This window comes from Podarcis muralis, chromosome 4 (assembly GCF_964188315.1).
Source record: "Podarcis muralis chromosome 4, rPodMur119.hap1.1, whole genome shotgun sequence".
NCBI lineage: Eukaryota > Metazoa > Chordata > Lepidosauria > Squamata > Lacertidae > Podarcis > Podarcis muralis.
The window spans coordinates 17,642,929-17,654,415 of record NC_135658.1 but is presented as its reverse complement, the minus strand read 5'-3'; the positions used below and the strand labels follow the sequence as shown (position 1 = coordinate 17,654,415).

The 11,487-nt window shown below is 45.0% G+C and overlaps 1 protein-coding gene across 5 annotated transcripts in view; it reads left to right on the top strand.

The window, feature by feature from the left end:
* The first annotated feature begins 376 nt into the window (after window positions 1–376).
* Window positions 377–11,487, top strand: part of SLC36A4 (solute carrier family 36 member 4) — a 104,555-nt gene continuing 93,444 nt past the window's right edge. For all 5 annotated transcript variants that reach the window (XR_003706304.2, XM_028726051.2, XM_028726050.2 and 2 more), the window contains exon 1: window positions 377–478. Coding sequence is in view for 4 of the 5 variants with exons in the window: in XM_028726051.2 (XP_028581884.2) it covers window positions 451–478 (28 nt within the window). In the remaining variant the exon portion in view is untranslated. The remainder of the gene's footprint in view (window positions 479–11,487) is intronic.

Below are 11,487 nucleotides of genomic sequence, written 5' to 3'. Positions count from 1 at the left end.
CCCTGAGATTTGGAGTTGCATGTGAGAGACAAGTTACAGATAGGTAGCCGTGTTGGTCTGCCATAGTCAAAACAAAAAAAATTCCTTCCAGTAGCACCTTAAAGACCAACTAAGTTAGTTCTTGGTATGAGCTTTCGTGTGCATGCACACTTCTTCAGAAACAGCTGTCTTGGGCCACAACAGCCAATAAAAAGAAAAGGCCCTTCTAGGATTTGCTTCAAAGAGCCTCGCTGGCTGTGGAATTTTCCTCCCTCCACTACACAGAGAGATGGCCGTCTCTCCTGTGCCCTCTCTAGCCCCCATGCGCCTCTATGGTAAGCCGCTGCCCGCGAGCCCAGCGGGAGGGGGGAACCAGAACCGGCTTTGTTGACGCATGCGCAGCCGCTGCTGCGGCGCTGGGGCTCCACATTGGCGGAAGGAGTCGTGGAGCGAACCATAGAGAGGGCAGAGATGGAGACGGCGGCAAGAGAAGAATTAGGTACGTACCTTTATGTTTGCCGGGTGGCATTGAATGGGTGGTTGGGGGAGTAAGTGATCGTTAAATGGGAGAAGTGTTGAGAGTACGGGGAGTGGGGGGGAGGAGTATTTTTATCTCCCCTTTTTTTGTTTCCCTATCACCCCTCTCCGCCCGTCATGGTTTGCCCCGTTCGCGTTTGCTGTATCCGAGGAGTCGGGAGAGACCATCCTGTTTGGAGGGGTGTGGGGGACGCAGCTTTGAACTGAGCCCCTTCCCCAGCTTAACCTGGGCTGACGCTGCATCTTCGGGAGGGTGAGGGGAGGCCGGTCGGTTGGAGTTAGCAAAATCCGCCTTTGCTTTTAACTCTTGCAGGGGGATTGCAGTGTGTTTAAAAAAAGGGGTGGGGAACCGTATTTTTATTGTATTTATTTCATTTAATAATATTTATTGTGAAAAACAAAACCAAACCCTCAAGGCGGTTTGCAAAACCCTCAAGGGCGGTTTACAAAAGACATAACTGTAAAGGCAGCTTCTTTTAAACGTGCAAAAGGTTGAAATCAGATTAAAGGGACCTCAGCTTTCCAAGCACCTGGGTAGCTTTGCATGAACAAGAATGTTTCTAGCAAGCGCCAAAAAACAGAGCGGTGAAGGTGCCTGTTGGATCTCAATAGGCAGGGAGTTCCGAAGTGCAGGAGCTGCTGCACTAAGTGATTGGATTCCTTCCAGTAACGCCTTAGAGACCAACTAAGTTTGTTATTGGTATGAGCTTTCGTGTGCATGCACACTTCTTTAGATACATAGCCGGTGTGGTGTAGTGGTTAAGAGCGGTAGACTCGTAATCTGGTGAACCGGGTTCGCGTCTCCGCTCCTCCACATGCAGCTGCTGGGTGACCTTGGGCTACTCACACTTCTCTGAAGTCTCTCAGCCCCACTCACCTTACAGAGTGTTTGTTGTGGGGAAGGAAGGGAAAGGAGAATGTTAGCCGCTTTGAGACTCCTTAAAGGTAAAGGGGACCTCTGACCATTAGGTCCAGTTGTGGATGACTCTGGGGTTACGGAGCTCATCTTGCTTTATTGGCCGAGGGAGCCAGCGTACAGCTTCTGGGTCAAGTGGCCAGCATGACTAAGCCGCTTCTGGCGAACCAGAGCAGTGCACGGAAATGCCGTTTACCTTCCCGCTGGAGCAATACCTATTTATCTACTTGCACTTGTGATGTGCTTTCGAACTGCTAGATTGGCAGGAGCAGGGACCGAGCGACGGGAGCTCACCCCATTGCGGGGATTCGAACCGCTGACCTTCTGATCAGCAAGTCCTAGGCTCTGTGGTTTAACCCACAGCACCACCTGCGTCCCTTGAGACTCCTTAGGGTAGTGATAGAGCGGGATATCAAATCTAAACCCCCCCCCCCACTGGAAGGGTTTATTTGTTTTGTTTCGACTACGGCAGACCAACACGGCTACCTACCTGTAAGTGACTGAGTGATTGGAGTTATTGCAAATGCAATAACAGGTGTGATGTGGCACCTGTAGTGGTGCTGGTTCCGCCGATTGAAGCGGTCGAGTAGGCACATGTAGGTTGACAAGGCATCACTCCTGTTGGCAATTGTGCTGCAGCATTCTGCACTAACTGCAGCTTCTGGATCAAGCGCGAGAGAAGCCCCACAAACAGCGCATTGCAGTAATCCTGTCTTGAAGGAACCAACGCATTAAACTAGTTTGTTACTACTGACCCCACTTAAAATGTGTGCAGGTTTCCAAATGGCCCACTCTCCAAGAACTGTGTGGCTGAGTTTTTCATATTTGCGATGAATATTTATTTCTTCCCCTTTGCACAATAAGTGCATGGGGGTGGGGGTGTAAGTGGTCTCTCTGAATTTTAATTTGGGGCATTTGGCAATCCAGCGGGTGGGTGGATTCAGACAAAGTCATACATGAGTGGTGATTTGAACCGGAGAAGCAAGGCCACCTGGAAGGGATGTGCATGTTTTTATTTGGATGTGACGGGTCTGCTTTGCGTGTATACTTCTTTTGCATTGTCAGTGCTTGGACTACATAACCTTTTGAGGGCACTTACAACTCTGATTCCGCATGCCGTAAACTCTCAGAATCACCTTAAATGTGGGGCAAGGAAGGAGACAGTGAGTGCTGATGGATCTTGCCATGTGTGAATGTGTTCATATGAGATGTTGCTGCACCAGCTCTTAACACACACCCTGCCCCTCTTTCACCATCTGAGCAACTTGCCTTAATCAACCCAATTTTCAATGGAATTCCGACTTTCCAATGGGTTAAGGGGTGTGTGTGTGTGTGTGTGTGAACACCATAGAGAGCCAGTGTGGTGTAGTGGTTAAGAGCGGTAGTCTCGTAATCTGGTGAACCGGGTTTGCGTCTCTGCTCCTCCACATGCAGCTGCTGGGTGACCTTGGGCTAGTCACACTTCTCTGAAGTCTCTCAGCCCCACTCACCTCACAGAGTGTTTGTTGTGGGGGGAGGAAGGGAAAGGAGAATGTTAGCCGCTTTGAGACTCCTTAAAGGGAGTGAAAGGCGGGATATCAAATCCAAACTCTTCTTCTTCTAGGACTTCTGCCCTGTGGAGGATACGATGGATGTAATAGCCACAAGGTTTACTTTGGAAATAGTACTGAGATGCAATTAAGACTACTGTATTCCTCCTTGGACCTGATCACTCAGCATTGTGCAAGAGGGAGTTGGGTAATGGAAATCTACCCTTGGCTTTTACTGTGGCTGCAAGGAAGGAAAAAACCATCAAACAAACTGCAGTGAGCCACACAAGCAGCTGAGGCAATAAACTGTTTATTTATTTATTTCATGAAATTTATCCACAGCTTGATTGTAAAACCCCTCAAAGCAGCCCCCCCCCCCAGAAGATAAGCCCAACTGCTCTTGATTTATTAACACGCAAGCTTCTCCTATGCTTGTTTTGCTTGCAAGAAATTCTATGTACCGTATGTTCCAACTGGCTTCCAACTAAGAGAGTGCTGGATCGAATTCAAAATACTTGCACCCTCCTTTTCCACCTTGACACTGTAAGCCTTTTCACAGATCTTAATTAAAAACACAATCTGAGGGAGCAATCCTGTACACAGAAAGGTGGCGTGAAGCAAACTGGCTTAAAATTACATCAGATTCAAACTGGGTTCAGCAGTGGGGCTACTGCTGGCTTAGAGCTAACCTAATCCTGGAGGAGAGAAAATGACCATTTTAAATATGGTATGTTTTATGCCACCCTTTTTGCTGGCTTAACTTGTGTTCACATGACCAAGCTGAACGGGCTAAGCATAACTGGTACATGATCAGTCTTCCAAAAGAACACTTGAGTTACTTACCGTATTTTTCACGCTATAGGACGCACCTTTTCCCCTCCAAAAATTAAAGGGAAATGTGTGTGCGTCCTATAGAGCGAATGCAGGCTGCGCGGCTAAGCCCTTCACCCCGCTGCCCTGCAGAGGCTAGAAAGGCTGTTCCCAATCCAGAACAGCACCTTGTTTTAGAGGGGGAGAACAAGACCCCCCCCCCGTTCTCTCCCTCCTATGGGCCGGTGCGTCCTATAGAGCGAAAAATACGGTAATTCAACAATTGAACATGCTTCTATCCAGGGCTTTCCTCCGCAGCTGGAGCTCATTGGAGCTCAACTCTGGCACCTCTAAGGTGGGCGCCATTGCCTTTCTAAGAGAAAAAGGGAGAAGTTCATGGTGAGTTCCGGCACCTCTTTTTCTAGAAAAATAACACTACTTCTCTCCATTTCTCAAACACTGGTGTGGTTGACTTGTTCATCCAGAAGCTTTATACGAATCTTCCACATTTCTGAAAGGCTTTACATATTTGGCTTAGCCACATGACTGCGTTTAACTACAAGCCTTGTTCCTTGATCTTTCAATATACCATTTAATCTGGTTCTCTGTAGACCTGAGCAACATGGATTGCTGTTATAATCATAGTCCCCATCCCAATTCATGTATGATGAATTGCTCTTTCAGACAAAGCATTTATCCATCTTCTGACTAGCCAAGATACCAGGGTGGATAAAAATCAATGATTAAAAAAAATTGGATTTTTAAAAATTTAAATCGGATTTTTAAAATAAAATGCTTTTGGAGGGAAAAATCTTTCCAAAGATAGTTTTCTATTTAAGCTACATTATAGTCCAAAGGCTATTCATCAGGAAATAAGGATTTGTTTTAAGTTTTTAATGTGTGCTAAAACTCAGTCTAAGTTGTTTTGTTTTTTTAAATCATTTAACCACATCAGTTAACAAACATGGATACGTATGCTATAATGTTATTGTTTTACTTAAATAAATTGTTTAAATTGTTAAGGAAATGGTTATTTTTCTCCTTCCAATAAAGTACAGCAGAAAAGTTGTCCAAACATAAACAATAATTTCATAATTACCTGTCTATTAGAAACAAATTTCTAATAGTATAACCAAATCAGTAATTTTTGATATAACTGTAAAAACTACTCTGAAAATTTATCGTTCCAAAAATGAAACCTTCATCTGGATGTAGATATTAAGATTATACCAGCAAGAATGAGTCTTTCTGTAAAAAAATGATTTAAATCAAGTCTTACTGACTAGTGATTTAAATGGATGATTTAAATCAAATTCACCCTGCAAGATACTGCAATGTGCATGTGATTACAAAATCGAGAGACAAATACTTCATTGTGTATCGCTGAGATAGCAAAGGATGCCTGCCTTGTCATTCAGTGGGTTGGGTTTAGGCCATAAAAAGTGCATTCTGTTACACTAACATGTGGGTCTTTCTTTAATACAGACCGTACAGAGCTAGTACATTAATATTAATAATCTTTTCAGGGACTGCTTATTTTATTACTGGTATACTTGGCATGGTATCTAGTCTTACCTGTTTATAGAACACTGGCTGAAGAGTTAGCATGAAGTTTTGATTTGGTTGCCTACACCCATCTGTAAGTATGGGAAGAGACTGTGCTTGCTTGATCATTATTTTTCTTGCACAGGTTGCTTTCCACCTTTGCACTAAAAATTATCTGCTGGACAAATTCTATGACGGACTTAATCATTTTAATCAGTGGTGGGGAGAACCCCTGGCTCACGGGCCAAATTATGCCTCGTACTGGGAGGCTGTTTTCCTTCAAACCTGTCCCATAGCTGGCTTCATATGTGATACCTGGTGCAGGGCAGGTAAAGACACTTCTGCAAAGGATGGATCTGGAAGCCTTAAAAGTGTACTCTCGATTGCTCTCAATTGTTCATTGACAAATGAGGCTTGCTGTGGGTGCCAAGCAGCTGATTGACACTTAATAGCACCTGATACTGATATAATACAGCTGATCGCTGTCCAAATTGGGCTTGCTCAAAGCGCCAATCAGCTGACTGGTGCTCATAAGTCCTGCAGTGAAATGCTACTTTTGCACACATGAAACAAAATAAAAAAATTCCTTCCAGTAGCACCTTAGAGACCAACTACCGTATTTTTCGCTCTACAAGACGCACCAGACCACAAGATGCACCTAGTTTTTGGAGGAGGAAAACAAGAAAAAAATAATTCTGAATCTCAGAAGCCAGAACAGCAAGAGGGATCGCTGCGCAGTGAAAGCAGCAATCCCTCTTGCTGTTCTGGCTTCTGTGATAGCTGCACAGCCTGCATTCACTCCATAAGACGCACACACATTCCCCCTTCCTTTTTAGAAGGGAAAAAGTGAGTCTTATAGAGCAAAAAATACGGTAAGTTTGTTATTGGTATGAGCTTTCATGTGCATGCACACTTCTTCAGATACCTATGCATGCACACGAAAGCTCATACCAATAACAAACTTTGTTGGTCTCTAAGGTGCTACTGGAAGGAATTTTTTTTATTTTGTTTCGACTACGGCAGACCAACAGAGCTACCTACCTGTAACTTTGCACACATGGTTTGAAATCAAAGGAAATGGGACACACAAGTACTGCTGATAGGCTGACTTGAGCTCAGTCTGGTCTGCAAAGGAAAATGCAATAATTTTATACATCATTTTATAAATTAGCCAACATACAACATTGTACTATTCATTTTAATAGCTGGATCTTCGCGATGCTTATTTTGTCAAACAAGTGGCTTAGTGTTGATCTCTGCACTGGTAGATGCTTCGTTCAGAATCTGTTTGCACGAGCACCGTCCAATTTCCTCTAGGCATGCACTTCTACAACTGTTTGCAAATCTTGGAAAGCACCGTTCTGGTATTGGCTTTTGAGCAAATGCCTGATTCAGCAAAGGGGTCTGCTTCTGGCCTTGCCTCACTTGTTGAGCCAGTCGGGGCACTTGGGTAAATGATACATAAAGTCAAATCTCTGGGTGTGGGTCTGGATTCTCGGACTGCAAGGAGAAACATGTTCAGGCATTTACCTGGACATGCAGATTCTCCAGGTAAGGTTGGGGACCAGGGTGTGCATTAAACTCCACCCCAATGTTCTTGCAAACAGGTGGAAGACCCCTGGCAGGGATGGAGGGGGGCACAAGGGATGGGGTGGGGCTTGCATGTCCCTGTCTCTGTTGACCCTGTGATAATTTGCACGGTGTAGGCAAATGTTTCAACTTAGAATCATAGAACTGTAGAGTTGGAAGGGACCACAAGGGTCATCTAGTCCAGCCCCCTGGAATCTTTTTGTCCAAGGTGGGGCTCGAACCTACAACCCCCAAGATTAAGAATCACACGCTCTACCGCCTGAGCTATCCCTTGCCAACTGGAGGTTTCATCTAGCTTCTCTTATTTTGTGCCCCCCCCTCTACAGCGGTACCTCGGGTTACAGACGCTTCAGGTTACTGACTCTGCTAACCCAGAAATAGTACCACAGGTTAAGAACTTTGCTTCAGGATGAGAACAGAAATTGTGCAGCGGCGGCAGTGGGAGGCCCCATTAATTAAAGTGGTACCTCACATTAAGAACAGTTTCTGGTTAAGAACAGACCTCCAGAACGAATTAAGTTCTTAACCTGAGGTACCACTGTCATTCCTTTTTTCTCTTTCCTGTTCATTCTACCCCAGTCTTCCACACCAAATGCTAATATAAGTGCTCAGCAGCAGCATTTTAGATTTCTTCCCTGTCTTCCTGTGTTTCTCCTACCCCTTTTGGTTTTATACCAAAGAGGATAACAAAGAGGTGACAGCAGCCACGAAATTAAAAGACGCCTACTTCTTGGGAGAAGGGTAATGACAGGCCTAGACAGCATCTTAAGAAGTAGAGACGTCACCTTGCCAACAAAGGTCCGTATAGTTAAAGCCATGGTTTTCCCAGTAGTGATGTATGGAAATGAGAGCTGGACCATAAAGAAGGCTGATCGCCGAAGAATTGATGCTTTTGAATTATGGTGCTGGAGAAGACTCTTGAGAGTCCCATGGACTGCAAGAAGATCTGCAAGAAGGACAGATCGTGAAGTTGAGGCTCCAATACTTTGGCCACCTCATGAGAAGAGAAGACTCCCTGGAGAAGACACTGATGCTGGGAAAGATGGGGGGCACAAGGAGAAGGGGGCGACAGAGGACGAGATGGTTGGATAGTGTTTTTGAGGTTACCAGCATGAGTTTGACCAAACTGCGGGAGGTAGTGGAGGACAGAGGTGCCTGGCGTGCTCTGGTCCATGGGGTCACGAAGAGTCGGACACGACTAAACAACAACAACAACAAAACCAGAATGGGAAGACCTGCTTCTGAAATAGGCTCCCCCCCCCCAATTCAGAATGAGGGCAGGAGTAATGCCCTCACCCTGATTTGGCTTGGTTATGCTCACCAAACAGCAAAACCTCATGTTATACGGCCTCATTAAGAAGCCTATTCAGAGTGATAGTGGCACTTAATGCCTTCATCCCATAGCCAAATCGGATTGGTTGGTTCCTAGTGCTGGTGCAACCCTTTTAATGAAGTGACATATATATATATAAAAGAATCAAAGCTATAGATTAGGAACAGAAACAGCATGGAACTCATGGTGACCAACATAAAGAAAAGTAGGTGAGTGAAGACTTTTGGAAACTCTTGCCGGGCAAAAATGTGGTTTGAAGCTACAGGGGTACCTCTGGTTACGAACTTAATTCCGTTTGTAACCCGAAACCGTTCTTAATATGAGATGTGCTTTCGCTAATGGCGCCTCCTGCTGCTGCCACGCCACCGGCGCGCCACTTCCGCTCGCATCTTGGGGCAACGTTCGCAAGAAGGGGCATCCACTTCTGGGTTAGTGGAGCTCATAACCTGAAGCATTCATAAAGAGGGGGGTACTTAACACGAGGTTCCATTGTACGCTGGCTCAATCCATTAGTTGAAGAACAAAAGAGAGGGGAGGCTAAATGATGCAGAAGTGTTGACTTTGTTCCTGAACACAGTTTCCCCTCCTCTTTACACCTGCATTTCCATCAAGGACCTAAATGGATTACTTTTACTTGTTCTCTTTCTCCCACTCCCTGAAATCAAATTCAGTGCCTGAAACATTTCCTCTGAAATGTTCCAAGTTTGGCGTCATTGCTGTAAGATTTACCCATCTTAATGGATAAAGTGAGTCAGTTACATTGGGCAACCATAAATTGGGATCGCATTATAGAGATACCATTTATATTGATTTCACATGAAGAACCTTTTTTTAAAAAGAAAAAGAGTCGTTACTATTGTGTGACTCCTTTTTGCACTCTTGTGGGAAGGAAATTGGAAAGGATTACTAGCCAATTGCTAGGGAAATGGATCTTTGTCAGCTGGGAAATAACTTTTTGCCCATCAGCTGAGGGAAATGAGAGTCAACTTTGGCCGAGGGAGAGTTGGAAGTAAAGGTGACCTGAGAATAATGTCCCCAAATTTCGCAGGTGGCTTTGGAAGAACGGGAAAGGAATGTTACGGTTCTACAGGGAGAAAGGTCGCATAATAATAATAATAATAATAATAATAATAATAATAATAATAATTTATTAGTTATACCCCGCCCATCTGGCTGGGCTTCCTCAGCCACTCTGGGCGGCTTCCAGCAAGATATTAAAATACAGTAATGCATCAAACATTAAAAACTTCCCTAAACAGGGCTGCCTTCAGATGTCTTCTAAAAGTCTGGTAGTTGTTGTTCTCTTTGACATCTGGTGGGAGGGCGTTCCACAGGGCAGGTGCCTCTACCGAGAAGGCCCTCTGCCTGGTTCCCTGTAACTTGGCTTTTCGCAGTGAGCGGAACCGCCAGAAGGCCCTCGGTGCTGGACCTCAGTGTCCAGGTAGAACGATGGGGGTGGAGATGCTCCTTCAGATATACTGGACCAAGGCCAGTTAGGGCTTTAAAGGTCAGCACCAACACTTTGAATTGCGCTCGGAAACGTACTGGGAGCCAATGTAGGTCTTTCAAGACCAGTGTTATGTGTTTTCGGCGTCTGCTCCCAGTCTAGCTGCGATTAGTTGTAGTTTCTGGGTCACCTTCAAAGGGAGCCCCACGTAGAGCGCATTGCAGTAGTCCAAGCGGGAGATAACCAGAGCGTGCACCACTCTGGCGAGGCAGTCTGTGGGCAGATAGGGTCTCAGCATCTTCTAACCAAAGTGATCAGAAGCATATTTCTGTGGCTTGAGCAAAATAAATAATTCAGGACAGATGACATCCACATATATGACCTATTGATAGTCATGGCTTCCCCCAGAGGATCCTGGGAACTGTAGTTTAGCAATGCTGCTGACTCCAGAAAGCCACAGCTACAGCAGCCTTAACAACCATTCCTGATAAAGTTGTATAAGTGTGGTTTAAATATTGTGGCCATGGTGATGTCTTGTCTACTCATGAACACATAGAGCTGCCTTCTAAGTTGCATCCTTGACCCAAACAGGAGATGGTCCCTCTACCCTTGATTATTCCCTGTTTCTAAACTCCCTTATGTTGCTTTCTAGTCTAGCATTATGCTGCAAGAGTAAATGAGCTGAAAACCTGATGAACCAGCTTTATGTGATGCCTGTGGGGCTTTGGATTTTTCTTGTGGTTTTAAGCAGAGGTTGGATGGCTATATATGTCGTGGATGCATTAGCTGAGATTCCGGCATTTGCAGCGGGTTCGATGACCCTCGGGTCCCTTCCAACTCTGTTATTCTATGTCTCCGGGTGCTATTTTCTGAGGCAGAAGTGGGGGCTAAGTTCACCTCCGGAAGCTTCTAGAACTCCAGCAGCCCTTTTGTGGGGGCCTGAAAACATTAGCTTAATGTTTAGCTGACTGGTGGCTCACATGGATTGTTTCCTGACAGTCCAGCTGCTACAGGACCAAACAATGGTAGATTTCCCAGTGGCTTCTCTGGAGAAAGAGAGAGAGAAGTCAGGTGGATTAGCTGGGTCTGGCTGCAGATTTTTCGTGGGTCCACAGCTTCGACCGTCCAAATAAATGCAAGGCAAGTGGGTTACCTGGCTGCAGAGAGAGGGCAAGACTTGTGTAGCCAAGACTTTTGATTGATTGGGAGAAATGCCATGTAATCCAGCAAAACCATCCTGTCAGAGTGCTGAGTGCTTGAGCTGATATGCGAGGGCTACAGTTGATCGCGGAAACCATCCCTGCGGTGAATGTTGTTTAGGAATTGCCCTTCCTCCAAAGAGGGCCAGAGTGATGCACAACCACCAATAAGCAATTAAACACATCAATGAATAAAGCATATGTGAAACAAAACAGGAGCATTATAACGCAAGCTCACTTGGAATTGTAGAGTTGGAATAATAATAATATTAATTTATATCCCACCCATCTAGCTGGGTTTCCCCAGCCACTCTAGGCATCTCCCTATAGAATATTAAAAACATGATAAAACATAGTTACAGGTAGGTAGCCGTGTTGGTCTGCCGTAGTCACAACAAAATAAAAAAAAGCCTTCCAGTAGCACCTTAGAGACCAACAAAGTTTGTTATTGGTATGAGCTTTTGTGTTCATGCACACTTCTTCAGAGGCACTGAAACAGGTGTTACTGGAAGGATATTTTTTAAATTTTGTTATGATAAAACATCACACTTTAAAAACTTCCCTAAACAGGGCTGCCATAAAATGTCAGATAGTTGTTTATT